This window comes from Aspergillus oryzae, chromosome 1, assembly GCF_000184455.2.
Source record: "Aspergillus oryzae RIB40 DNA, chromosome 1".
NCBI classification, from domain to species: domain Eukaryota; kingdom Fungi; phylum Ascomycota; class Eurotiomycetes; order Eurotiales; family Aspergillaceae; genus Aspergillus; species Aspergillus oryzae.
This window is the reverse complement of record NC_036435.1, coordinates 2,701,923-2,729,147: the sequence shown is the minus strand read 5'-3', so window position 1 is coordinate 2,729,147 and position 27,225 is coordinate 2,701,923. Positions and strand designations below refer to the sequence as shown.

The following is a 27,225-nucleotide window of genomic DNA, read 5'->3' as shown; positions in this document are numbered from 1 at the left end:
CTATGGATGATCTTCCTCCTAGCGGCGATATGGCAGCTTACGAATGAGATGGAAATGGTGGAGCTGAATCATGGTGTTGCATTTTCGAGATAAATCTCCAGTAATACTTGAGTACGAATTATGAATTTCAGGTGAAGTACTGAGTGCTATATCTATTACCAGAGGGACAACCACTCTCGCTGTATAAAGTATGTATCGGTCGTAGAGCAGGAGAAACTTTTCTCTTTGCTATCATTTTGGAAACTATGTAAGATTCAACAGCGGTGCATAACACGATGAGACCAGCCACACCGTGCACGGGTATTATAAGTAGATAGACATGTCCAAACGGCTCCACAAAGACCGGCTAACTGACGTACTAAACAATGCACCAAAAGTCACAACACACACCACAATCTACCAAGATGCTCCACCTGCATTACATGCAAGGATACTCAACTAATAAACTATTAGGCACCAACATACCATACTTCGACACCAAGGATATCAAACTTGGCGCCTTCATCTGACAAGGGTTCGTTGCCAAATGTCTGGCACCCAGCACTCACGCCTTTCTCAAGGCTCGAGTCAATCCACAGACCATAATGACCATCTCTGCTTCGTTGTTAGTTTTCATACTCAGTCTCTGATAGGAATCCAAAGGAAAGAGCTTACCCTCCGCCCAAACTAAGAAATCCCGTTTCACAGAACATCATATAATCATTCACGCCGCTGTAAGGGAAGGCCTTGAACCGGATTCTCTCTGGGGTACTAGCACCGCTAGGAAGTCCACTGGTCGACGGAGGAGCCAATTTAGCATCACCCGCCCGCAGGGTCGTGGATCGACCAGCATGTGTGGTATCAGCGCTAGGCGGGAGTGGCAGACCGGCGAGTTCGAGCATGTCCTCCGATGGGGGTCCGTCGCGGGGCAGGTTCAGATTCGTAGGAGGAGCGAGAACGCTCGCGCGCCAGAGGAAGCATTCACCGGTACCGTAGTAATGAGAGTCTGGATGCGGGGGGTCGGTCATGTAAGCACCGAACACAGCGCCGGAGGGAGAGGAGTCGCGGACGACGAGAACGTAGCCCGCCCGCGGGCTGCGGTGAGACATTTCTCGACAGTTTTCATAGAGAGTGGCGAGCGAGGCGCCGTCCCGGTCCAGGCTGTAGGCTAGACGCCAGGTGTCGACGAGTTGCAGGCGGGCGGGGACTAGCAGCCGGATTTCCTCGGCCAGGGCGCGAGTTAGGAGCTGTTGTTGGAGGTTATAGAGGTCGCCGGTGAGGGTGAGGGGGGTCAGTGGTGGGGGTTGAAATGGAGATGCTGTTCGAACAGGGGTGAAGACCTGGGATGAGGTGGTGGAGTCGTTTGGGGTGGTCATGGAGTGTTGATTGCGGTGCATGTTGTTCTTGGATTTCGAGGTCGGTGGATCGGTCAGACGACGGTAGAGGCCTGATACGACATGTGTGACGGGGTAGGAGAAGTATGATGCAGCCGATTGCTGAATCTGGGAGTTCGATTGTCGAGAGCGAGATGCGGATCTCGAGCTGGAGGCGGAGGAAGGAAGCTCGGTTGACGACATGCGTGCAGCGGGGGAACGGGAAGGAGGGGCGATGGAGGAGCTCACGAATCCAGGGAACGAGATATCCAAGTCATTCAATTGGCTACAACGCAGCTGCAGAAGGCGGTGGACGAGCGAAATTGGTTCTTGAAAAGTGGGAAACTGGAGGTGAAACGATGGAGGACGAGCGAAAGGACGATCAAGATAACAAATTCAATTATCTTTTGAGTTTAGTTCCCTGTCGGGTCACGGGTGGGGTGATCACCAGCCTCATAGGGCGGCGGACTTTTAATTGAATGTCTTTCTTTCTTTCTTTCTTTCTTTCTCTTATAATTAATTCTACAGGACAATTCAATCGCGCTAAATTCATCGTCACGGAATTCCTCGTAGTACATTAGAAGCTATCTATACTGCACATAGTGCCCCCAGAGATTTTAGAAACGGAGCAAGAGATGGGATATCTGACAAAATCAACTATAGAATGAGGACTTTAGAAGGTGGAATAGTACGCTCTCATAAATCGTGAAATGGCAGCCATCGTTAGATTTAGGATCCGTTAGGGCGGAGATCCACCGTCTCGAATTCGAGGCCCTTGGCTTCGAACACATGCCCGGGTCGTAGCGCATCGGTGTAGGTGTTGGTCTCGGCGTGTGGGTGAAACAAACCGGGCTGCGTACAGTTGAGGACTGTCTTGAGCCCGGGCGGGTCAGTCAACCGGAAAACGCCCCAGTCTGGCGTTTTGCTCGGAGCGCAGACGATTGCAATGCTCTCAGGAAGCATCACTTGGTATCCAGAGTGAGTATGCAGGTCTCTAGAGCTCATGAAGCAAGTTTGGGTCGGGTGGGTATGAATCCAGCCGAGGATCATCAAATCCTCCGAGTCACAGTACTCAAATATGGCAGTCTCGTTCACCGTTTCACAAGTGTCCGATGTGGAAGTTTGCTCGGGGATGAGAAGTCGGGAGATGAACAGAGCGTTGGATATTAAAGTCCCACAAAGTATACCACATGTTTCCAGGTTGCGTCGTGTGTTCGAAGCGGCCAGCGAAAGGAACGTTGACCGTAGCTCGGGGGGCAGGAAAACCGTCCGGAGAGGGGTGCCATTCTCCAGGTAGGCGGACGGTTTGAAGGTGAAGCTAGAAGGGTCCAGGTTTGACCGGCCATCCCCACCATCTGCGACTGGTTTTACTTTCGCCGGAGGAGCTGGAGCTTGTGTTTGAGCTGCGGATGTCAGGGGCGTGGAGATCTTGTCCGGTCTTGGTGGCGGCGATGGACCATCTAAGACGACCGGCTGGAGAGGCTCAAATCGTTCTTTGGGAGGCCGCACTGGGGCTGCTTGAAGGGACATCGTCGCATCTTTCGTTTCTTTGGTCACGGGGGGCGCAATATCCAGCGCCTTCTGACGAGGCACTGTTGGGTACTTATACGTGGACGTAGAGGAACTTGCAGTCAACGGCCGCGTCGTGGATTCTGTTGTCTTCTTTTGACGGTCCGCATCGTGCGCGTGGTCCATGTTGATCCTCACATTTTGAATCCGTCGACTCAAGTCATTGTCCGTCTCTGGGCCATTCTTGTCCAGAGCGTTCTCCCAGTCGCCCCAGATACCTGCCGTGCGCCGGCGCTGCTCCTCTTGGGGTGTTATCCCAGCTTGACGTACAGCTTTCCTGGCCGTAGCCCTCCGGTGTATTTCCGTCCTCGCTAGTTTGACCGCCAGGTCTCGGTTCTCGCCAGCCTCCAGAGGCTCGGCAACACCTACTAATGCGGGATCCTGGGGCTGCTGCTGGTTCGGTGCGGTGTGGTTCGTTCCTAAAGGTGGGCTTCGAGCTTGACGATCATTCATCAACTCTGTATAGCGTTTATGTCGTTTATTGATTCGAGGTCTGAGAATCTCCAACTTTTCAAGATTCCTGCTAACTTCCTTCTCTGCTTCCATCAGAGCTTTCCGATTCTGCTCATCTTTGGCTTCCGAATGCTTTGCCAGGTTTACCAGCACCAACTGAGCATGGCGAAATAGAAGGAAGTACGCTTGTTCATCGTGCCCCTCTCGTTCGTATATACGAGCCTGTAAAGGAAACTGTTGGTTAGCTCTCGGAGATTCGACGAAGCCGATGGCATCAGACTGACCTCTCTCAGTAGAGTCGCTGCGGTTCTTAACCAATACCGCAGAGGAATCGAAGGGTTGTAATCATAGTTCTGCGCCATTTGGGTGATTTCCTCGACCTTTCGAGGGGCTGAGGCCCCCGCGCCTGTGGCCGGCGGCATATGCGAGGCCATGATTGCGCATACGAACTGCGAATGCGTGAGGGAAATCGGTCGTATAAGTTCCAGTAGCACGATATGGCCAGTTTTCAAGCGACTAATTCGATCGTAAGGTGAAACGAGGGATCATCGAGGTCTTGCCGCCAGAGCCCAAGAGACGGCGTGTGGGGACGTTCCGCATCGACGGAGCAGGCAGAAAACCTTGGGGAATTTATAGTACAAGGACGGATAAAGTCTGTCAGATAATGATGAATCGATTAGAATGAGAGCGGTGCTGTAAGAACAGCAGATTCCGGAGATCGGAACATGATCTAAAAAGGCTGTGAGCAAGTCGATACAATGAAACAACAGGTGATTGTTTGAGTTATTTTGAGCTCGTTGAATTTAATGGAATTAAGAAAAATAAACTGCGGGTCCTTTTCCTCTTTGGTCTTCCGTTCCCCGTCGCGGTTCTTCAAAGCTTCCTCGATTAGAGGAAAACCACCATACAGACCAATGATGGAGAGTCGGTGTGGATACGACCTTACGACATCCCTGAATTGCACTTAAGATGAGATTAACTCGGTGGACGCCCGTGCCTCATCTTCCCTTAACACAGGCAATTTACAACTGTTTCCCTTTGCCCACAAGGAGGAGGTCGGTTCGGAAGGCAGAACTAGCAAGTGAAAAACTATGCGGTGAGCTACTCTTCCAGACAAATAACTTATTACATAGAAGGAGACTCTAATGCGCTGAGTTTTCAAACAGACGATGTGCTTAACCGCCTGTCGCCGTTCCTCCTTCGCAACCCTGCCGTGGACATTCTCGACCTATGGCCTGGCGCTGGACTATGGTCATCGAAGGTCAATGCCCTCCTCAAACCCCGCCGGCATGTCCTCATCGAACCGGAGTTGAAGTACTACAAGCCATTGCTCCTGCCCTTGGCAGAAAGCAACCCCAGCTATGAACTACTGTCTGCGGAGATCCATGATATTGCGGATTGGCAAAGTATACTATCGAAACATTTTCCGGAGCAGGGGCCATCAAACCGTGACGACAGTGGCATTTTACCCAGGAACGATACACTCCTTATCTTAGCCAACCCGCCTGCAATTGGCTCTAAAAAGGACCACTACACCCCAGCACGCTGGTGGTCGGTTTTCATGGAGGCCTGTATGCACCAGACGGGATTACATGCCTATGGAAGCGTGCGCATGGTAGCATCACTGCCTATATCGGATGCACAACAGGTCATTCCGCGGACCATCATAGAGCGCAAGCGACCGGCACTTTTGACTGAAAATGTTGCATTGCATGCATTTGAAGTTGCGGCTCCAAAGGCTCCAAAGGACCCTAATGCATGGGCTACTCTCAAGGGGTGGGATCTAATGACGAGTAACGCATTGCGTGTTGCTCAGAGAGCAGCAGAGCAGGGCGTTACCACACCTCCCGGCAGAGAACTATCCCCCATTCCCTTAGCCCCAGAAAGTCCTGACCAGGGCAGGATACCTTTGCCTTACGTGCCGCGCCCATATACCGAATGGCATGAGAAAGTTTGGAAGAAGATCACTACCGATACTCCTACAAAGGACGGCAAACTGAATGCAACGCAAAGACGAGGCTTGACCCAACTGAACAAGGAGAACCGCGACGTGTATAAACGCCAGTATCAAGCTACAACCATCGGTGAAATCGACGAACTAACGAATACCCTTTCCCGGACGGCTGCAGATCCTCGCGAGAGTTCGGCCGCACTAGAGCCCATTTTGGATAAGATCAAGGCCGCCAAGTCTACCGTAGATCAGATATTGTCGGAAGTACACTACGAAGTAATCAAGGAAGTTCCCGCCGTCGTTGATAACAAGCGAGTGGCTCTGCATAGCGGGAACTTCGACGATGCAATTCTCCACTGGGATCGGCGCCCTTTTGAACCATTGCTCATCACACCAGAAGAGCTCTATCCCCGAGAAGCCGAGAGAAGCGTCCTCTACTTCGAGGCTGACCCCAACCCCCCAGCTGTGCAGAAACTCAACCAACTGGATCCCTCGCAAAGGGATGCCGCTCTTCGCCTCTTCGAAGCCCTCTCTCTCACCATCGGCACCCGTAACCTAATGACAGTAGCCGAATTCCTGGAACTAATCTTCCCCGAACGACCCATTAATGACATCGTCAAGTCCATCCCCGGCCTAGCGGTCTTCGCAGCCAAAACCCCCGAGCCAGATTTCGACAATCTGCCCAAGACCATTCACGGTTCTCCCGAGGCCCGCGAACCCCTCGACCCCGCCGCATGTTACCAGGAGAACCTGGACTACGACCTAAGCGACGTACGAGTTCGTACGCTGCCGATCAGCACACTGTGGGATATCTTCGTTGAGTACCAGAAGAAAGGCAACACGAACCTCTCCACGGTGCAACTGACCCAACTACTCGGCGGGACGTTGACGTCCTTCCGGACCGGCTGGGAACCTACAAAGAGATTCCACTAGCATGTTTCATTTATTCTGTGCCTGCGCAAGAGACCTCGCTGGCATTCACGCTACTCACTCTACTCACCACCACCACCACCACCACCATATTTGCCGCTCCGGACGGAGATAACTTTATACCCATATCTTCGGGATGTATACTATGTTTTATGAGCTGTGTATCTTGTATTATATCTGTATAACGGTTACGATCTATAGACATATCTGCCTTTATAATCACTTTTGATAGACTATCCATTTATTGAAATCTTACATCCTTCACATAATCCAGTACTATATCTACGGATCTGGTACTATTGGTTAATGAGCAGTTCGGGTGGTTAGATGTTTCGCATTTGAATTGTTATTCTAATACATGACAAGAAGTGAAAGCATCTGCGTATTCCAGAAAATGGTTCCTTTGAGGTTGAGATGGTCTAGAACGGAAAAATATGCTGAACATCCACACGTCGACACATGACAGTCAAATTGGGTATCATTTAATTGTATATTGTAAGAGAAGAAAGTGATATGGAAAAAGGGAAGAAAAAGAGAAAAATAGTATGAGAACGGCAAAATGTTAAACCCGTTGGAAGAAATGAAATAGGAGAAAAATAGAAAGAAGCGATAAACGAAAAGAGCCCAATCGGTTCATATAATATGGCAAAAATCGAAAGGTATATATGGGAGGTAAAGTAGATAAAGTAGATGGAGAATGAATCTTCGAATCGGATTGAGTCAAGAGTAATGAACCTTAAGCCATGGCAGCGACTAATTCTACCCATTCATTGGATTGAATCCGTTGAGATGGGTCCTTTGAAACAGCAGGCTCGATCACCTGTTCGACGGGTCCATTACGAGGAACCCGAGAACCGTTACTACCCGACCGGGCAAAGTCGATGACCCGGTGACCTTCACGAGCCATGGCGAGGCGCTGCATGTTGCTGGTGCCAGGATAAAGCAGTAAATCGCCTGTGGCCGCCGCGAGGAGGGTGACCGCCAGGGAAAACACATCGGATGCGGGAGTGGGACTAGTGCCCGGAGAAGTCAAAGATGACACAGATAACAGTTCGGGGGCGGCGAAAGGTGGGGTCAAAGCCGTTAATGACGTCCCTGTTTCTTTCTCTGCGGACAGTGAAGAGCCGGTGATGTTATGTGCGGATGAGAAATCGGCAAAAAGCGGTTCGAATGGGAATTCGTCGGATTCAAGATCGTTGCCAGTCGGTCGTGATCTCAACAAGATGTTATGCGGTTTGATATCTCCGTGCACTATTTGGCACTGCGTGTGAAGCCAGTATAAACCGGTGATCAGCTTCTTTGCAAGCTCTTGCCACTGAGGCATGCCTTGCACAGGATCGAACATAGTCCGAGTGGACTTGTGTTTCTGGGCCAGCTCGGCCTTTTCTTCGATGTATGATGAAAGGGATAGGGGCACAGCCGACATGACTATGGAGTGTGATTCGGAGATGTACCCATGGAAAGGGATTACATGACGCTCTGAACCCGGAATTCGACTGATTCGAGTTAATGCTAACGCTTCGGCGTCAAGGACGGCGTGTGCATCTCGCCGTACAGGCGATTTGACCGCTACCACTCGGCCTCCACCCGCAGGTGAACTAGGAGGGGTCATCAGAAATGATTTCGAAGCCGGGCGGGACGAAGCTTTGTAGACGACACTCCAGACACCGCGGCCGAACTCGATTGGGCGACCTTTCGGGTCATACTGAAACTCTAGCTCATCGGAATATTGAAGAGGGCCCGAGGGGCGTACATCGTCCCCAAAGAGATCTCTTGGTTTTTCTCCTTCAGTTACAAAGGAGCTTGAACGACTCGATCCGGCCGTCCTCGTACCACTGGAATAACTATCGTCGCCCTTGGTTGGAGTGACTGGAGGGGTCAGTCCCGGCACCACTGTTAGTGGTGGCACGGATGTAGCCTTGTCATTTGGGTTTTCGGTGCGGATCGACAGTCGTATAGGAATGTGTGCAGCCATTGTGAAAATATCCGGGATATGTAGAGGGTATTCCCGGTAACCAAGCACCTTTTGTAGGGTGTAAGGTATAAGGTGTAAGAAAGATGTTGTATGCTCAAATAGATGTAAAATCAAGTCACGTGGTGCTTTGGATTGACTCGTAAGAGATGCCGACTTGAAGGTAAGGTATATATAGATACGTGTGTACACCACTGGCAGTGATTATAGAAATTAAAGAAGGGAGTGGACACGGGCCTGGTATATACGGCCGGTGGCAACACTGCGTCCGGGTGACGTCCGGAGCCAAAGATTGGTTCGGAGGAATGAATGAGTCAAGCACTGGTCAGAGATTACTGGAAATGGATGTGATGTATAGTATTAGATAAAGATAACGAAATGATAGGAACGGCACCAAAAGCATAGTCGATTTGGAATTAAAGATAAGAGGAAAAAGAAATTCAACAACAGATCTAGAGCGAGGGGACGAAGGAGAAGAAAAAGGAATGAATGGATTTTAGTCTGGACCCCAACGGAATTTTTTCAAGGTTAAAAACCCTCAAAGAAACCAACGGAGTACAAAAAAAATAAATTAAAAATTAAAGAAAAGTGGACGATCGACAGATAGCTTAAAATTGTTATGGAGGAACCGTGGATGAAACAGGACATCAACTGTGACTATGGTAGGTTACAGTGACATACAGCCTGCTGATCATTTCCTACCTTCTCCCCACATGGTTCTTCACTGTTGCTGCTTTGACAGCGCTAACTGGTTCAGAGAGTCGTGAGACCCTTTCTACTTCGGAGAACTATTACTAGTCATCGTAACCACAATGGCACCACCCCTCCTCAATCTCATGAGAATTTACTATTCCCAGATTATCGCCATCCCTTTCACGCAGTCTCTCTCCTGCGAATCTCCTTTCATCTTGTTATTCAAGGTTTGGTATCAATGCCATACATACTACGAGTAAGTGTAACGGCCCCCGAGCGTGCGACCAAACTGTTCCGGGAAGTCCTGCAGCTTCCATCACGGACACTATGCCCAACCGAGCGATAGTCTCCTGCACGAACTATTCGGCTGCCCGGATTTAGTAAACCGGTGGGTATCCATCCTATCACATCTCTTGCATTTCATCTCCGCCCTTAATTAATATGGACGCCGCTCCGTCGGGGACTGAACGTCACAATTTTCTCTCTTCGGTGAATGCCCTCGCTTTTGGAGTTTTGATGTGTAAAACTAGAAATTTCAATCGAATGGCCGAGTCAGCGGAGAGAGGTGGACGAAGAGCTCGATTACGCGGCATGCAGTCAGGTGACCCCATCAGAAATGAGCGCCCCTCTTCTCTTCTTGTCCGAGGCTCGTCTTTTTCCTCTAATTTGATCTTATCTTGAGGACTGATGCACACCCTGGTCCATGCATGCCGGGAATTCCCTGGCTTCATGTGGTGCGCGCGCGAATAATGCCAGCGCCAATGCATTCGCCTTCCCTGTTGTCTGCAGCTTATCCATGCGAACATTCCTACATTTCCGGTTTGGACAGCAATCTACCGAAACGGAAGAGTTTGCTGACTCCGGAAGAATAGCCATTGTCCCGTGGATTGCCTGTGGTAGAAATTGTATGAAACGGTAACACCAGTGCAGGTGTTCTGAGCCAATCTCCACCCCCACGTGGGTCCTCATCTGCCAGGGAAATTGCACTCTCAATAGTCCGCCCCACTCAAATCCTTCTTGGGGATTTTCCTTTCCAATTTATTGATTATACAACAGCAAGTATCCCGAGTACAAAGTTACCGGAACTGCGGGAATTCATTGGAAGACAATGTAAGGGAGCAAAGGATTGGTCAACCCCAGCTGAGGCCATTGCTCTCTTGTACTGTACCAAGTACGACGACTCGTTAGTAAACGTGGGGTAATATGGAATGTTCTGCAGTGAGCTGGAGCCTAGTAGGGTCCTAACATGACGTAACCGACATCATCTGCAGTCGTTGAATAGCCTCATGCGTCATGCTTTGGGGCCTTCTTTCCCTTAATGGCCTTGTGCTTGGCTCTAGTGAGGGTTTACTAACAAGAAATCATGGAATGTATCTTATTAGGCAGTATTATATCTCTTGCCGACACAGTCATCCCGTTTTCTCACATATCTATTGATTTCCATGTGAATTTTGGATCTATACTTTTGTTGTATATTTGTCAACCCCACAGTGGAATTGTTTTCCCTATGCCTCTTTGGGATGGTTCCCGACAAACGAAGTCTACGGAAGTGTTGTAGAGCAATTTAACTTTAATATATATCCAGATAAGGTACTGGCAAACTGTCGTCCTAACATCGAGTAAAACCAAAATCAACGCGAACCAATTCCAGATTGAAGCCAAAGAATAATGCAAAAATAGACCTAGCTGACAAGGATCAACATGTCATTGTAGTCCCTTCCAGCAACTAGTAAAAGAATCTCACATACGCGCTAAACGTCCTATCTCGTCTACTACTATCAGAAACCTTAGCAGCAACTCGATCTCTAAAGTGGGTTCACATACAGCAAGGAGTGGAGGGTATGCTAGAATTCTACCAACTTCTTGTGCTCTGTTCCTACCTGGCCCAAATTAACATTTGTTGCATGAGCAATATGCGCCTGGCTCGATAAAGGATATGTATATGCAACATGCAGTAAGGTGGTTGTTAACTCCTTTACTGCTATAATTCTTCTCATTTGCTATTTATGCCGTCTCATGGGAGCTCTTCTTGTCCATGATAGTTCTTTAGCTTTATCACCAAGAATCAATGCGATAAATCCACACAGAAACTCGGTTCTATTTGGAAGAGATAGATGATTCTTTTAATTATCTTGTTTCTGATCACAGGTCTCCTGTGTAATCATGTTCGCCATTGCTGGTGTCCTTAGCCTTATGGGTTAAAGAACCCCGGTTTTATCAACGGTAGATACTGGAGCTTTCAGTTGTAAGATTATAGTGTTAGTTAACTGTCCTCTTATATACATAGTAGAGGATCGGTGGGTCTGTAGTCCTGGATTCTGTTAAGTCGTTTCATGTCCGTTAGTTGAATCCAAATACATCTTATATTGAAACATTATACTGAAACATTTACATCCAAAGCTACCATCTTAGTGCCTCGAAAATTAGAGACTAGTCGGCACTAATCAGTAGGGTTTTCATTCGCTCTGAGTAATTCTCAATTCCAGAGAAAGATTTAATTAAAAGAAATAACCGGGTATCAAGAAACAATCACCACCTAGATGTCCACTTTCTTTCCCTCAACATATTGTTTCAAATCCTGTACCCACGTTTCAAAGTTCTTCTTCAACTGTGCCCCAAACATCCACCGAACCACATACACAAGATACCCAACCTGCGCCTCCCAATTCCTCACCTCGGTAACACGCTTCGTCTGCCCATCTTCCCCCTGCACATCAAACTCTTCAACCTCATGAACCCTCTCCGCCGTCAGCAGGAACGCCGGCATACTCCCCTTGGCCGTCAGATCCGACGCCCAGATAATCCGTCCAGGCTTGGGAGGATTGGCACTCGGGGGCTCAAATTCAGTCACGACGAGGCCCACATCTTGCTCACTATCAGACGATGGATCCATATGGACATGGAAGGTCATTTTCGTCCCCATCTGTAGCTTCGGGGAAAGAGCATCTGGAGTAGATTGAGAGTCGGACCCCGGCTGTTCGCGAATGGTGACCCGTGGAACGAATGTATTCCATGAGGGCCAGGTGGAAGTATCAATTAGGACATCCCAGACATCTTGGCAGGGGGCCGCGATCGACGTGGCGCTCTCGATATGCAGCACTGCGTCTGAGGCTGAGATGCTGGGTGTTGATTTGGATGCCAGTGACGCGGTAGATGATGGTGGGGTGGGTGTCATTGTTGATTAGATGATTCGTTGGTGTGTACCGAGTATAGTAGGTGTTGTTATAGGAGCTATGGATGTTTGTTTGTGGTGATCATTGAAGCGAAATGACTGGTCGTTATAAGCTTTGGGCTCCGGCCGGCAGGCTAGCCGAGTTCCAGTGACCTCATCTGATATTCGCGCTAGTTGTCGGGTGGGTCTAGTGCTCTTTTTATGCTGGTTGTTTGCAATGCTACTATCTGGAATTGAAAACATAGAATTACTTGATCTTATTATAAGATCATGCTGAAGTATTATCCAGAACTTGGATTGCGACATTAATCATATGCATGCTAATTCAGGTCTTGGTGTGATCTCGCAATAGATCGTTGACGATCACTCCGGGACCACTTCAGGTTTACTAAAGAGCTCGGGCTAGAGCTAAGGGATAGAGGTTATCCCTTCAACATGTCTTGTTTATCTAAAACGGTTTCTGCGCTACAAACCGAAGTCGAATGTAATTGACTGTGAAGGAGCCATCGTGTTGATGCCTTCCAACACCCTCCAGGATGTCAACAGCATGTTTGACAGCTGCATTGCGTGCCTCCACTGTTGGTAAAACCTGGAGGAAAGGCTCACAGAAGAGGCGGATCCTGTATCGATTAGCAACCAATCTCGTCAGAAACCAAACCACTCGGTATACGTATATACGTACCATCCTTCGATTCCGCCTTCTTTGTGCTCTGTCAGCTTCGTCTGTCTGAGCTCTGCCTCACCCTTGATCCACTGGAAGCCTTCCCCTTCAAGAAGCTGTTTCATAGCTTCCTGGGAAGGAAACCACCAAGGCGAAGCTGCCCGGGCTTCTTCAACAGGAATGCCTTGAATGACCAGAGCACTGACGATTGCCGCATGCACCTCGGCTACGTTACCGAGCGCACCCGATTCACTCACGAAAATCCCACCTGGCTTAAGCGCATTGAAGCAGCCCTTGATCGTGTTCGACCGGGTTTCGGGGTCGTGTAAGATCCAATGTAAGGCAGCGTTCGAGAAGACTTTGTCAAACTTCCCCTCAGTGAGGACTGGCACTTGATCCAAATGTCGGCAGTCCACAACGCAGGATTCAATATGGGGATATGTTTTCTGGAAGTGCTCTATCATATTCGGTGAGGCGTCGACGCCAACGATACGTTTAACATGGGGGGCTAATTTGGCAGTTAGGACGCCATCTCCACAGCCGACATCGAGTACTTCATCTGTTGTGCATTAGCAATACATAATTATACACGGTCTTTTGGTCACTTAGGAAACTTGCCTGTAGGCTTAGGATCGAGCCAAGAAACAATCTTCTCTGTTAAAGTTGCAACGAATGGGGCCACTTTGTTGCCGTAAACATCGGCTGACCAGATATCGGCTTTCTGCTCCTGTGTAGTCATCTTGAGTCACTTTCCACGAATTAAAGCTGGATGAACATGCTTCTCTGATTATTATCACCGGTTACTAGAGCATTTATAGGTACATCGCCAGAGTGACATCAGAATAGACTGGGACCGACATCGGAGGGTGTAAGCATTGATAGATCTACAGAATGGCGGGCGGGAGGTTCCGTGCTCGTCTGCCGCTGCTAACCGCAGTCTTACTCCATACCCATGCAGTATGCATGAGGATGGTAGGGAGAGACAATGTGACTCTACAAGCCGGGGTGAGACTCACACCGATATCGGGCCAGGTGCTAGCCCTAAATTCCTTTCATTCTACCTTTCTTGATAGTGCATCTTATACTAGTGAAACATACTGTCTAGGGACTATCGCTCGTTCCTATATCTCTAACATTAGAGGCTTTTATAGGTCTCCTATCGGTCAGCAAGGCTCTGAATTTATTCTTAATGCACAGATGCCCTCAACTAGTGAGATGGCTCGATTGCCGAATGGATTGCAGGTCAACCCGGTACCCTCCATATCGTTTATCGTTTAGGATTGACATGGTATATATACCAGCATCACCTGCATAACTATTATATCTGTCAGCACATGCTAGATTCGACCCCAATGCTCACCGAACATTCTTCGGTTTCTGTGATCGTAAGTGGTTCGTGTTTCTTGCCCCTTTAATGACAGACATCCACCTACAGAGCAATCCGAGCGTTTGTTCCTCGTTGGACAGCTCTTCCCAACGGCACATCGCATCTTCACTGGCATATTTGTCGATTGGAAATGTGCAGTTATCCATTGTATCTAATATAGCTTGAATAATATACGGGACTAGCCAAAGTGGATTATTCACTTTTCCTTTTGGAAAGAGGGTATAATAGTGGGTGGTTTGATGTACGGGAAAAAACATACACATATGATATATCTCCCATTTGGTCACCTGTAGCGTAGTATTTCTAATCTTCGTCGGTGCTGTGTTTCCTTTGTATTCACGGCATTCTGATTGATACTTGGAGGAAAGGGCAAAATCGTGGTATAGCTAAACAAAGTAGACCAATAATCAGCGGTGAAACCAAAGACAGCTGATTGCATTTAGTGTCTGCTCCGCAAGCTCTGCCAATTCCTCCACTGGGGACTTATTTTCACTTTCGATAATCTCATAAGTTGCCTAAATGTCTCCATAAATGCCTTGGATTCTAAAGCGTCCGTCTGCGAAATCAATAAATGCGTAATAATAACGTTATTAGAGTTCATGGATGGGGTTATACCGTTTACTTGGGAAAGACCAACTAGGTGATGATCCTGTCAGAAACATCCTACTCGGTAGCCGGGGTAGCAACTTGTATTTGGGATCATGCAAAATATGATCCAATAGCCCAAAATCTCAACAAAACAATAACACAGTTAGCAATATAAAGACCTTTTGATCAAGGCAGGTACTGACTATACCGCAGGTCCGCAGCCACGGCTAATGGACGTTTGGTCTACGGCATAATTTCTCCACCAATTCCAGGCTGAGCTGTGGGGACGGAAGGACGGCTAGGACAGGCTTCTTAACAATTCAACACCAATTTCTCCGTACAGTGGGTCACGTAACTGCTATGTGCCGTCATATCGTTTCAAGCAAAGACAAATTAATGCTTCGGACAGCGGTGTACCTCATTCGAGTGAGGATATAAAGACCAACGACCCGGCAGGATGGCCATATATTATCCCCCTGATATTTCTGTCCGTGATCATCGTCCCTCCAGACGGCATACGCTATGTTAATCACCAAGACAGCCTTTCTGGCTTTTCTCCTTTCTTCTGTGCCCCTGGCACACGGCGCAGGAGGAAATAGCTCTTCGCCCGATGCCCGAGGCCGTCGTTGTGTGGTACGCTCTTCCAATGGCACTGCAGATGACTCCCCCGAAGTGTCCAGAGTATTCGCGCAATGCGCGACCAACTCAGTCATTGTCTTCCAGGAAGGCGTTGACTATAATATTTTCCAACCGATCAAAGCAACGAATTTGAGCAATGTGGAGATACAGATGCATGGAAACCTGCATCTTCCGCAAAACATCTCGGCAGTGCGGGACATTGTTAATGCAGGCACCTCTACTTGGTTTACTTTGGAAGGACCCCGTGTGGATTGGACTGGGCCCGAAGATGTGAACAATGGTTGGATTAAATCATACGGACAGGCCTGGTGGGACGCAAATCCTCCCAATGGCACTGGAATCTCCGGTCGGCCTCATCTCATGAGCTACAAAACCAGCCAGGCGACGATAAAATACTTCCGGTCTGGCAAGCCGATTGCTTGGAACATGAAGCTCCATGGAGAAGATATCGCCGTCAGCCATGCCATTGTGGACGCTTCATCCACTGGCAGCTTCCCGTTCAACACCGATGCTTTTGACGTTCAGGGTACCAATATCCGCATTTCGGATAGTATTATGTATAATGGCGACGATGCCATCGCCGTCGGATCCGATTCGCACAACATTGTATTTGAGAGAAATACGATTGGCTATCAATCCCATGGTATGAGCATTGGATCTCTAGGAAAGGATGCCTCGGCCTTTGCCAACATTACCAACCTCAGATTTGAGGACGTGACCGTGATTGACGCCCTGTACGCTGCTCGCTTCAAGTCCTGGACGGGTGGCCAGGGTCTTGTCAAGAATGTGACTTGGAAAAACATCCGTGTATACAACGTAACATTCCCGATCTTTGTCACCCAGAGTTACTACGATCAAAGCGTCTCGCGAGATGGTGTTGACACTGAGTCCTCCGTGATGATGGAGGACTTTACCTGGGAAGACTTTTCCGGTTCAATCAACTCGTATCAACCCGGTGATGGATCATGCGCAACCGATCCTTGCTGGTATAACGCTGGACTTCCGAACCTGAAGCACACGGAGGCACTCGTAATCGAGTGCAACACGGACAAGTCCTGTAAGAACTTTGTTACCAAGAACATCCAGCTTTATCCACAAGTTTTGGAACCAGCAAGCGTCATTTGCATGAAGGCTACGGCAGAGCTGAATCCCAACCTTGGGTTCAACTGCAGCAACGGGACATTTACTTCAGCATAAATTCTCGATATCTCATGTATATACTAGATACACATGCTTTCCATATTTGTTAATCATTCACCAGTACAAAATGTGACCGGTGTACCTTCCCTGACGGTTGGATGCAACCCGCAACTTCCGTCCATGACCTGCATGTAGCCAGTACTCCTACTTAATATCCTCTTGAACCCCAGATTCTCACAATCCAACCATCTTTCTTACTTCCATCTGTCGCTTACTTTTCTAACAATCAGCTACCACTACAGCCATTCGTTATCCTTTCCTTACTCTCATCCATATTACTTTATGCCACAGCCATTTCCCAGGTTCTATATCATTAGGCCTCAAGGTTCATTCGTACCCTTGATCCCAGTCGACGAGCTACCGTCGTGGATTCAAGTTGGGAACTGGGACTGGAATGATATGTCATTGTTTACTGCCATGGCTCCTGCTAGTTTCAGTTCTATCCCACGCGTCGGCGAATACGACGTCGTCTGCCACAACTGCAACGCCAGTCTTGATAGGCTTCATCGAAGCGTCTCGGAGCAGAGTGGAAAGACCGGAAATAGCTCTCAGAGCCTCCGTTTACCACTTAGGAAACCAAACAAGATCTACGCCGGTGCATTACTTTCACAGTCATCACAGGAGGCACTGTCACCTCTTGCATCAAGCTATGTAATGTCCTTGACACAGCCGCTCTTTTACACACCTGGGTACCCTGCATGCTTCACAGAGCCCCCTTATTATGCGAACCTGCAGAGCCCTTTTGTTGGAATGGGCCTCTTCAGCCTCAAAGGCTACCGCGAAAGACATCAAGCTAGGAAATTGGAAAAAGAAGCACGGGACAATTTAAGACGACCACCACGGAGCAAGACACCACCTTCGGGTTCTTCAACTGATCCAACTAATCAAAATCCTGCCAATTTGCCAAGCTCTCAAACTGCTGAGGCTGGTCCGAGTGGTCAAGGTCAAAACCAAAATAATCAGGGGCATCAAGAAGACCCCGACGCGATTATGCCAGCACCCGACGATGCTGGCAACGCATATTTCGAGCCCGCACCACAGCACCCCAATGGTCCTGCTGAACAGGAAACGCAATCGATTGGGTCCTCGTCGAAGTCCGTACCACAGGAGCCCGATAGTCCTGCTCAAAAGCAAACGCAACCAGTCCCTATACCAAGGCTTCCACTGAGTTCCAAGCCACAAGAGCCCGTTCTTCCTGCTGAACAGCAAACGCAACCAGTTCCTATACCAGGAGCCTCATCAAGGGCCGAGTCACAAGGTTCCAATCACTCTTGTAAGCATAAGACGGACTCACCCCCATACCGAAAACATGCGCCCCAGAAATTTGAAGTCGATCAGTCACTCATTTTTCCATTCTCACTCTCAGAAACCAGTCTAGATAGCAGATTGAGAGCAGGCACTCAATCTGCTCGATACGAGGATATGGACACGTATGATATCTCACGTCGCTCATGGACTGCTTCACTTCAACCTACAAGATCGTCACAGCTACAAGGATTTTCAAACAGACCTTCGAATGCGTCTCGGTCCAAGAAAAGTTCATTCTTCTTGATGTGGGGAAAACATATCCGGATGGTGATGGAATTACGCAGTATAAGATTGAATGTGTGTACTCTTTTAAGGTGCTTATTACTATTACTCGCTACCACCATTACTAGCTTTTGTTTTCCAGCTAGCTTTTGATCACCGTACGTCGCTTAGTTAGCTAAATCCAAAGGTTGCTCATAGTCCAATGTTGAATGATGCATCTCACAGCCTCCAAATTGCCGTAGCCTCCGTAAGCCACTGGGTGTACTAGACATAGGACTTTACCTACTACATTCAAGCATGCAATAAGATAGACACCGCTGCACGAACCTACAATAGTGTCGTTAACAGCATATACGTAAGAAACAAGTACGATAGACCCAACAAACCAAGTCTGAACACTTCAGCCAACAAAAAAAGGGTATCTATATCTATCTCTATTCTGTCCCCCAAACCCACAAAATCAACCCCGTCCAACAGAAAAACTCCTCCCAGAAGGCCTCAACCCCCGCTGCGAATGCGTCTCCTCCACACAAGTATCCGCCGAATTTAAATCCCAATGAACCTCACTCACAACCTGAATCCCATCCACATCCGGATGCCGATGCATACTCGGCTCCCTCCCATCATTATTCGTAGAACAATTCCCCGTCACACTAGCCGAGTAACTATGATTCGCGAACCGGAATGGATTCGGGGCATCCAGAGCCTCGAATTTTGGTTTTTCGGATTGGCTGTGGCATTGGGAGAGGAAGAGACGCGGACAGATGTGTACTATTATGGGGCGGAGGGGGGGTAGGCAGGCGCATATTATTGCGACGCTGCTTTCGATGAAGGACCAGTTTGCGGCTGCGGCGTTGTGTTCTGGGGTATATTGTTAGTTAACTTGGGTTGTGTTTTGGGTTGTATTGGGGGGGTGGAGGTGTCGGGGATTGTACTTGTTCGGTCTGTGCTTTGGATCATTTGGACGAGAGCTGTTAGGCGGACTATGCTTACTGCGCAGCCACTGGATGAAGTATTGTTAGTTTGATATGGTGGGTGTTGGAAGTGGAAAGGGTAGACGAACAAGGTTCCCAATGCAAAAACCAGAATCAGAGCTATCTTCTGCTTCCTGGGTAATTGGAGCTTAGCCAGTAGCGGCATGGGCAGAATAACGATAGTCATATCGGTGATTATCTGAAGGGCAGCGTTAAGACTCCAGAGGGCTTCCTTGGGGATACAGTTATGGGGGCTGGAGATATCCCACGCGCCGCGAATGGGGATACACATGAAGAAGGAGGCGAAAACCATCCAGAGACCGGTGATGATGACGAAGATCAGGACGGTGTAAAGAATGATTTGATATGTTCTGAGCGGGAAGAGACGTAGATATAACAGGACCATTGAGGCCTTGGTTAGGTTGAGACTTAGATTGTATAATGGGACGCTGGCCCATAACGCCTGGATTAGATGTGTTAGCTATGTGTGATTATGTATAGTGGGTACAGGGTATAGTATGTATTACATACCTTGAGCTGGCTCTCTACTGTCTCCAGACTGAGTGAATGCATACTTTGTCCCAGGCCATGGCGGACCTCTGATACTCCAGGTTAGTGGCGATTGGGAAAGCGCATAAGTGTCTGATGCCTACCTATTATGATACAGACGAACAAGGCGATCTCAGAGAGCTGGGACAATGTTCATTAGTTCCATAGATCGTCCGTCTTATCAGTTGACACATACCAGGGCAAAAACAATCACCAGATCATCCCAGCCTGCAGTCCGGACAAAATAGAGTCGAGTATACAGGCGTAAAATGACAATCACTATCGATACCGCAAGAAAGGTCACGGCAACCGATACCACGTACATCCTGCGACTTGATGGTGGTCACCATTGACTGGATGCATGATTTGACCCTCGGTAGGATATCGTTTCGAACTTCTTCTGCCCGGACATGGCTGGGGGGCTTCAAGCAGGCACAAAAACTTTTCCAAGCATTTGTGGCTAATTGTTCAGCCATTGACGAAAGCAATGCATATTCAAAATCAATTGCGTCAAGAGTCCTGGCAATTCCTTAGCCCTATTACCCCATTGGGCAATCCGGCAGTGGCATCCATGGTTCCCGCACCGCATGATTCAAGCGGCCACAGACGAGAGGCCTTTCACGACTCGGGCCCAGAAAGTCCCTCGGCCTGGGCCCTCAGGGGCAACAAATTTACATCGCGAGGGATAAGGACGTATTTGCAAAGTAAAATGTACATTGTAGTCGTCTGTTATATGCTATCTTTACTCCGTCATGACTGCAGCCCCAAGGGCTGCACGCTAGAATTTATAGTAATTGGAAAACATTATTAAACCCATAAAGCCCTTACAGTCTGGACTTCAGGTTGGTCTTCAGCCTCCGCTCAACAGCTGCCATGTACTCCTTGGTGGTGACCCACGCGTCACGGTCCTTGCGGCCGCAGGCGAGAGCCAAGTCCTTGGTCATGATGCCCTCGTCGTTCACGACTTCGATACAGGCACGCTCCAACTCCTCGGCGAAAGCAACCACGTCGGGGGTCTCGTCGAGCTTGCCACGCTGCACCAGACCACGGGTCCAGGCAAAGATGGAGGCAATGGGGTTGGTGGAGGTCTCACGGCCCTTCTGGTGCTCACGGTAGTGACGGGTCACGGTACCGTGAGCGGCTTCAGACTCGAAGGCCTCACCGCTGGGGGTGGTGAGGGTAGAGGTCATCAGACCCAGAGAACCGAAACCCTGGGCGACGATGTCCGACTGAACATCACCATCGTAGTCTAGTTACCCTCGGTTAGAACGCTGTTCTCGGTCAAACGGTCCAGGCCGGGACAAGTCACTTACTCTTAAGAGCCATAACGAAGCCACCCTCGCTCTTGATCATCTGAGCGACCATATCGTCGATCAGACGGTGCTCATACCAAATGTTCTTGGCCTCGAAATCCTTCTTGTAGGTGGACTCGTAGATCTCCTGGAAGATATCCTTGAAGCGACCATCGTACTTCTTCAGAATGGTGTTCTTGGTGCTCATGTACAGAGGCAGACCCTTCAGCAAGGCCATCTGGAAACTGGCGTGGGCGAAGCCCTGGATGGACTCATCAGTGTTGTACTGAGTCTGAGTAACACCGCCGCCCTGGAAGTCGTAGACCTTGACGGTCTCGGGCTCGCCATTGACAGGGGTGTAGACAAGCTCAAGCTTGCCGGGGCCGGGAATCACACGGTCAGTGGCACGGTACTGGTCACCGAAGGCGTGACGTCCAATGATGATAGGCTTGGTCCACCCAGGTACGAGACGGGGAACGCGGGGAATGATGATGGGTTCACGGAAGACAGTTCCGCCGCTGCAATTGATGTTAGTGATCAGGCACCAGGGTAGCGTGGGCCTTGTAGGTTTGACAGTACGTACAGAATGTTTCTGATGGTTCCGTTGGGAGAAAGCCACACTAAAAGAAGCTCAGGTTAACGAGCATATACGATGCCATTGTTCAATCCAGCACCTACTCTTCTTCAACTTGAACTCCTCAACACGGGCTTCATCGGGGGTGATGGTAGCACACTTGACACCAACACCATATTTCTTGATGGCCTCCGCGGCCTCGACGGTGACCTGGTCATCGGTCTGGTCACGGTATTCAAGTCCCTAAAAAGGTGTCAGCTCCACGAAAACTCCATGTGGACCGTACCGGGGTCTCAATCATACCAGGTCGTAGTACTTGAGGTCAATGTCAAGGTAACTGGACTCGGAAGTTAGCTACATTGTGCCGTCGGTAAAGAGCACAGGTCATCATAGACTTACGGCAAGATCAACTATGAGGAAGAAGCACGTTAGTCTCAGGGTTCGGGGAGGAACGGCCCGCATGCGGGAATCATGCAAGACCAGGGACCGCGGTTACTCACCTTCTCTCTGATCTCCTGCCAGATAATACGGGTCATCTAAGAAAAGCAAAAAGTGGTCAGCCACATGTGAAATGCCATGACACGGACAGATTTTGGTTGGCCGAGCGCTCGTGACCCTCGGAAGATTGGCGCTGCGTGGCCAGGGAACATGGAGACGTCTCGCCGTGTTTCCCCGCGTTTGCGCCAGGTCATGACGAAAATGAAATTGACGGGTTGAGGCATATAAGAAGAAGGGCGCGCCCTGCGGCCAGGCCAGGCCTAGATTGTCGAACTTACCTCATCTCCATCCAGTTCCACCACTGGGTTCTTAACCTTGATCTTGGGGCCTTCAGTTGCCATGGTGCGGGCCTGTGTCCACTGCAAAGGGTAGATTCCGGTCTGGCGGGGGGAGACAATACGAGGGAGCTGAGACGAAGCGAGGGGTCTCTGAGCGCGAGGGGTAGCAGCAGTCGAGAAAGAAGAAGAAGACGAAGAGGAAATGTAAGAAGAAGAAGAGCAGGAGATCGAGCGATAAGCGGAGGAAGAGAGAGGGGCAGACAGAGGGGAGGCGACAGCGCGGCGAACCGACGCGGAATGGAGCCGAAGGGAATTCATCATTTTGATCGGACCTGATGCCTTGGATACCCAAGCGGATTAACCATCGGTAATCGCAACTCCCAGGAAAACTCCCCTGCTTACCTATTCAGGTCTGGGGTACACCAAAAGGCGAATAATGTATACCCGAGGGAAGCACTTTGAAGCTTTTCGGTTGGAAGGAGAGAGCGGGCGGTGGAGTCGGAAGCTCCCGTCACGCCGGAGAAAGCTGCTGATAGATGGATATACCACGGGGGAGATCGGAGCTCCGGAAAATATGTTAGTTCCCAGGTGGAACGGTGATTAGTCGTCGAGATCTGGGGGAAGTAAGGGAAAAGAGTACAGGAGAGAAGAGAGTTTCGAAGGATAAAAGAAGTTGACCAAGTCACGACTTTTATCTGGCCCAAAGCAGAAGCCTTTATCCCCCCGTCTTGACTCAATTGTTTTGGTCGCGACTTCCTTTTCCGCCCACCGTGTGAAAGCCCCTACGCCGAAGCCGGCCGGAAATTTCCCACTACTCCCCGTAAAGAATGAGGACTGACAATGGATCCTCGGTCCAATCCCCATACATAGTTACATCCTGACCACCCTTTCGCAAAGAGAGAAAGTCATGCCGGTGGTCGGTACTTGGGATTATTACTACATACCGGACTGCTATTAAATCATACTTTGCTAGTTTTTAACATTTGACACACCTTGTGTCACTAATTACTTTGCCTTTCTTTGCTCCTCTTCTTGCCCCAGCTTTTTACGTGTAAATCTTTTACCCGCGATGGTACATAGTACGTTCTGATAGGCATGATGCACTACTCCATATGGAGCCAACAGCCTCCATTAGCCGCCGTTTCCCGCGGTAACGGGTCAGGAGTCTCCGCCCGGGTCGAGCTGCACCGAAGTCGCCTTTCCACCGTAGTCGAAACCAGCGATATACGGACCCCTCTTCGATCTCTCGCCCGACAGGTCTAATTATTCCGCTACTTTAGAAGAAACCTATCATGATTAATTAACTCCATTCACTCGTAACACTGTAGTCTGTACAGTAATCTGGTCTTTTTCTAAGAAGTTTTATCATGTCAACTCCGTCCGCCCACCTTGTTGAAAAGCACCCAATCCTGTCCCTGAGGCTGGTGCGCCATCACGCTTGTAAATGTTGAATTGAACCCGAGAATACCGCCATATCTTGATCACACAGAACAAATGATGTATATCAGATTAAAAGAATTAGAGCACTGGGAAGCAGGGTGAATTGGTGAGAGCAACGTCTCTATACAACCTCAGCCATTACACCAGGCATCCCAGGATCGATCCAGTCGACCACATAGCTCATCTAAAACAGACCGTCGATTTCTCCGGTCTCGGTATCAATATCAACGTTCAAGTAACCTGGAGCGGTCGGCAGACCAGGAATGGTTTGAATATCCGCAGCAAGAGCGTACCTGCGATCTAGTTAGTATCCGTTTTGTGTACAAGGTCGATAGGGACAGTCTTACAGATATCCACCACCCACGGCCAACCGAACATCCCGGATGGGGACTGTGAACCCGGTCGGAGCACCCTTCAAGGCGGGGTCATGACTGAGAGAGTACTGGGTCTTCGCAATGCAAATAGGAAGATGTCCAAATCCTTGGGCCGTGTAGGTATCGACCTTCTTTTGCGCAAGTTCGCTGAGTTCAATCTTCTCCGCGCCGTACATGACCTTGCCGATGCGCTCGATGCGCTCCTGGATGGTACCTTCCAGCTCATACAACAGCTTGAAGTCTTTCGGTTTGGAGCTAGCTGCCAGAACACCCTTGGCCAGGTCCACAGCGCCAGCTCCACCCTCAGCCCAGTGGTTAGCGGGGATCGCGTCCTCGGCTCCCGCAGCGATGGCCTCCTCCCGGATGACATCAATTTCCGCTTCCGTGTCGGTCTCCATGCGGTTAATAGCAACCACCACGGGCACTCCATACTGGCGGGCATTCTCGATATGCTTCTTCAGGTTGACACAACCCTTACGTAAAATATCGACGTTCTCGGTACGGTAAACTTCGTTCAACGGGGCTCCAGGGCTAATCTCCGGGCCACCACCGTGAACCTTGAGAGCACGGACGGTAGCCACGATGACCACAGTATCCGGAGTCAAACCGGAAGAGCGACACTTGATATTGAAGAAACGCTCTCCACCCATGGTGAAATCGAAACCAGCCTCCGTCACAACAAAACCAGTCTTGGCCTCATGGTCCTCATCGGGTTCCGTACCGGCGAGTTTCAGAGCCAACTTATCCGCAATCACGGAACTAGCTCCAATACTAATGTTGGCGAAGGGGCCAGCGTGCACCAAAACTGGCGTTCCCTCCAAACTTTGCATGAGATTAGGCTTGATGGCATCCTTCATAAGGGCAGCAAGAGCGCCACCAGCGCCGATGTCGTCGCAGGTGACAGGATCACCACTCTTCGATGTAGCGACGACCATCCGACCCAGTCTGTCGCGCATATCTTCCAGACTGTTGCTCAGGGCAAGGATGGCCATACACTCACTAGCGACGGAGATATCGAAACCAGTTTCACGGGTCAATCCCTTCTCCGTAGGCGCCTGTCCAACAGTAATGCCACGGAGGTGTCTGTCATTGACATCCAGGACACGGCGCCAAGTAATGGTTTCAGGGTCGATATCAAGACGCGCGAAGCGACGAATCTCCTCGTTGGTCAGTTCGTCTGGATTGGTCTTGGTGATACCCAACTTCTTCAGTCTCTTGAACATGACAGGCTGAAATTCGCGCTTGCCCTTCTTAGCGGGGACCAAACGCTTGTAGAGTGGGCCATCCTTCTGGGTTGCTTCGTGGAACATGCGAGTTTCAATAGCGGCGGCAAGAAGGTTATTCGCAGCAGTAATCGCATGGATATCACCAGTCAGGTGCAGATTGAACTCATCCATAGGAATGACCTGACTGTAGCCACCACCAGCAGCCCCGCCCTTGATGCCGAATGTAGGGCCCTGGCTCGGCTGACGGACATTGGCAAACACAATGCGATTCAAGTGCGCACCAATGGCCTGAGTAAGACCCAAGGTAGTTGTCGACTTACCCTCACCAAGCGGGGTTGGGGTAATACCACACACCAAGATGTATTTTCCATTACGGCGGTGAGCCAAGCGATCGAGAACATCGAGACTTACTTTAGCTTTGGTGTGACCGTAAGGCTCAAGCTCGTGGGGAGAAATGCCAATTTCCGAAGCAATCTGCGTGATTGCCTTGGGGTACTGTGCGCGGGAGATGGCGATGTCGGAAGGTACAGGGCGAGCCAGCTTGAGCGGCAATGGGGTGATGTGTCTATCCTTCTGCTTCTCGAAGTATGCCTTGGCAGAATTAACCACATTCTGCATCAGCATGGCCACTGTCATGGGGCCGACACCACCAGGCACGGGAGTGATCTGAGAAGCCACCTGAACGGCGGACTCGAAATCGACATCGCCGACAAGTCGTTGGCCCGATTTCTTTGAGGGATCGGGCTTGTAATTAATACCAACGTCAATGACAACAACACCGGGCTTCAACCACTCGCCCTTGACAAACTCCGTTTTTCCAAGGGCGGCGACGAGGATGTCCGCCGTCTTGATGATACTTTCGACGTCAGGCGTCTTGCTGTGACACAGTGTCACAGTTGCGTCTGCCTTGTTCAACAGGTAGCTAACAGGGCTGCCAACGATATCACTTCGACCAAGCACCACTGCCTTCTTACCCGCCGGGTTGACCCCACTAACTCGCAGGAGCTCCATCACGGCCTGTGGTGTGCAAGGAACAAAGAGCGGGTGGCCGCCTCTCTTGGCTAGTTCACCAATATTGATCGCTCCGAAACCGTCAACATCTTTCTCATCGGCCACGGCAGAGGTGATGGTATGTTCGGACATGTGTTGCGGAAGGGGCAATTGGACGAGAATGCCGTGCACGGAGGGGTCATTGTTGGCCTTGGTGATATCCTGAAGGAGCTCAGATTCGATAGCAGTCTCCGGGAGGTTGACAATCTTGCAGATGATGCCCGCCTGGACGGAAGGAGTTGGTCAGTCATGTAAGAAGCATTACCCAAGCGGAAGACGGAGCTTACCTCTTCGGCAGCCTTCAACTTCATGCGCACATAAGTGCCTTGAGAAAAGATCAGTTGACATTCCAGAGTTGAAGTGTGCTATGCAAAGAACTCACTTGAATCCGATCTGCTGCCCACTATATGCAATACAGGGTTAGCGATTTTGTATGTTTGAGGGGTTGGTTATGAGTCAATAGCAAGGCGCACCCTGGAAAATAACCAAGCTAGGCTTGAATCTGGGATTAGACTCCTGGATCTGCTGGATCTCATTCTTCAGACCCGCCCGGATATTCTTGGCGATCTGCGTGCCATCGATCTTAGTGGCTGCCATGGTGGTTCCGGTGCTGTAGGATGAACGACGGATAGAGAACGGCGTCGCAGTGAACCCCTTATAACCTGTGGGGTTGGGTCGGAGGTCCCGTAAAGTACCGTAACTATGTGAGCCGACCCCGCGCCCTGCGGAGGAATCTCGTGGTCTGAGGAGAAAGGAGGATGAGATCTGGGGAAAGGAGAGGGGAAGATGTGAGGAGGTATGGAGGTGACGAGAATTGAAAAAGAAACATTTTGCTTTGGCACCTTGGTGGTGTTGGTAGTGGCAGCGGGGTAG

The 27,225-nt window shown here is 49.7% G+C and overlaps 12 protein-coding genes across 12 annotated transcripts; 4 read left to right on the top strand and 8 right to left on the bottom strand.

Moving 5' to 3' along the window:
• Nucleotides 1–303: 303 nt before the first annotated feature.
• AO090005001394 (putative oxidative stress response protein Oxr1) lies at nt 304–1,556 on the bottom strand (the record flags this gene model as incomplete). Its single annotated transcript, XM_023237721.1, has 3 exons — nt 304–358; nt 466–594; nt 655–1,556. The coding sequence occupies 3 exons, from the start codon at nt 1,554–1,556 to the stop codon at nt 304–306; spliced, it is 1,086 nt and encodes a 361-aa protein (XP_023089345.1).
• Nucleotides 1,557–2,081: 525 nt separating this feature from the next.
• AO090005001395 (putative endosome-associated ubiquitin isopeptidase (AmsH)) lies at nt 2,082–3,808 on the bottom strand (the record flags this gene model as incomplete). Its single annotated transcript, XM_023237715.1, has 3 exons — nt 2,082–2,780; nt 3,060–3,596; nt 3,659–3,808. 3 exons carry the CDS (start codon nt 3,806–3,808, stop codon nt 2,082–2,084), a joined length of 1,386 nt encoding a protein of 461 aa, XP_023089346.1.
• Nucleotides 3,809–4,343: 535 nt separating this feature from the next.
• On the top strand, nt 4,344–6,258 carry AO090005001396 (uncharacterized protein; the record flags this gene model as incomplete). Its single annotated transcript, XM_001818271.1, has 2 exons — nt 4,344–4,470; nt 4,541–6,258. 2 exons carry the CDS (start codon nt 4,344–4,346, stop codon nt 6,256–6,258), a joined length of 1,845 nt encoding a protein of 614 aa, XP_001818323.1.
• A 733-nt stretch (nt 6,259–6,991) lies between these two features.
• On the bottom strand, nt 6,992–8,230 carry AO090005001397 (protein kinase domain-containing protein; the record flags this gene model as incomplete). The annotated part of the gene is made up of 1 exon (XM_001818272.3): nt 6,992–8,230. The coding sequence occupies one exon, from the start codon at nt 8,228–8,230 to the stop codon at nt 6,992–6,994; it is 1,239 nt and encodes a 412-aa protein (XP_001818324.3).
• A 3,261-nt stretch (nt 8,231–11,491) lies between these two features.
• On the bottom strand, nt 11,492–12,095 carry AO090005001398 (SRPBCC domain-containing protein; the record flags this gene model as incomplete). Its single annotated transcript, XM_023237707.1, has 2 exons — nt 11,492–11,498; nt 11,560–12,095. The coding sequence occupies 2 exons, from the start codon at nt 12,093–12,095 to the stop codon at nt 11,492–11,494; spliced, it is 543 nt and encodes a 180-aa protein (XP_023089347.1).
• Nucleotides 12,096–12,540: 445 nt separating this feature from the next.
• AO090005001399 (class I SAM-dependent methyltransferase) lies at nt 12,541–13,629 on the bottom strand (the record flags this gene model as incomplete). Its single annotated transcript, XM_023237703.1, has 4 exons — nt 12,541–12,712; nt 12,775–13,312; nt 13,400–13,534; nt 13,602–13,629. The coding sequence occupies 4 exons, from the start codon at nt 13,627–13,629 to the stop codon at nt 12,541–12,543; spliced, it is 873 nt and encodes a 290-aa protein (XP_023089348.1).
• Nucleotides 13,630–15,250: 1,621 nt separating this feature from the next.
• Nucleotides 15,251–16,564, top strand: pgxC (putative extracellular exo-polygalacturonase; the record flags this gene model as incomplete). The annotated part of the gene is made up of 1 exon (XM_001818275.1): nt 15,251–16,564. The coding sequence occupies one exon, from the start codon at nt 15,251–15,253 to the stop codon at nt 16,562–16,564; it is 1,314 nt and encodes a 437-aa protein (XP_001818327.1).
• Nucleotides 16,565–16,849: 285 nt separating this feature from the next.
• On the top strand, nt 16,850–18,119 carry AO090005001401 (uncharacterized protein; the record flags this gene model as incomplete). Its single annotated transcript, XM_023237693.1, has 2 exons — nt 16,850–17,997; nt 18,056–18,119. The coding sequence occupies 2 exons, from the start codon at nt 16,850–16,852 to the stop codon at nt 18,117–18,119; spliced, it is 1,212 nt and encodes a 403-aa protein (XP_023089349.1).
• Nucleotides 18,120–18,299: 180 nt separating this feature from the next.
• AO090005001402 (uncharacterized protein) lies at nt 18,300–18,733 on the top strand (the record flags this gene model as incomplete). Its single annotated transcript, XM_023237689.1, has 2 exons — nt 18,300–18,344; nt 18,473–18,733. The coding sequence occupies 2 exons, from the start codon at nt 18,300–18,302 to the stop codon at nt 18,731–18,733; spliced, it is 306 nt and encodes a 101-aa protein (XP_023089350.1).
• A 171-nt stretch (nt 18,734–18,904) lies between these two features.
• On the bottom strand, nt 18,905–19,477 carry AO090005001403 (uncharacterized protein; the record flags this gene model as incomplete). The annotated part of the gene is made up of 1 exon (XM_023237682.1): nt 18,905–19,477. The coding sequence occupies one exon, from the start codon at nt 19,475–19,477 to the stop codon at nt 18,905–18,907; it is 573 nt and encodes a 190-aa protein (XP_023089351.1).
• Nucleotides 19,478–20,444: 967 nt separating this feature from the next.
• On the bottom strand, nt 20,445–22,583 carry AO090005001404 (NADP-dependent isocitrate dehydrogenase; the record flags this gene model as incomplete). The annotated part of the gene is made up of 7 exons (XM_023237678.1): nt 20,445–20,869; nt 20,934–21,430; nt 21,496–21,532; nt 21,591–21,729; nt 21,790–21,840; nt 21,987–22,022; nt 22,263–22,583. The coding sequence occupies 7 exons, from the start codon at nt 22,581–22,583 to the stop codon at nt 20,445–20,447; spliced, it is 1,506 nt and encodes a 501-aa protein (XP_023089352.1).
• Nucleotides 22,584–23,886: 1,303 nt separating this feature from the next.
• On the bottom strand, nt 23,887–26,949 carry AO090005001405 (C-1-tetrahydrofolate synthase; the record flags this gene model as incomplete). The annotated part of the gene is made up of 4 exons (XM_023237674.1): nt 23,887–23,995; nt 24,050–26,577; nt 26,640–26,677; nt 26,826–26,949. The coding sequence occupies 4 exons, from the start codon at nt 26,947–26,949 to the stop codon at nt 23,887–23,889; spliced, it is 2,799 nt and encodes a 932-aa protein (XP_023089353.1).
• Between the last annotated feature and the right edge of the window lie 276 nt (nt 26,950–27,225).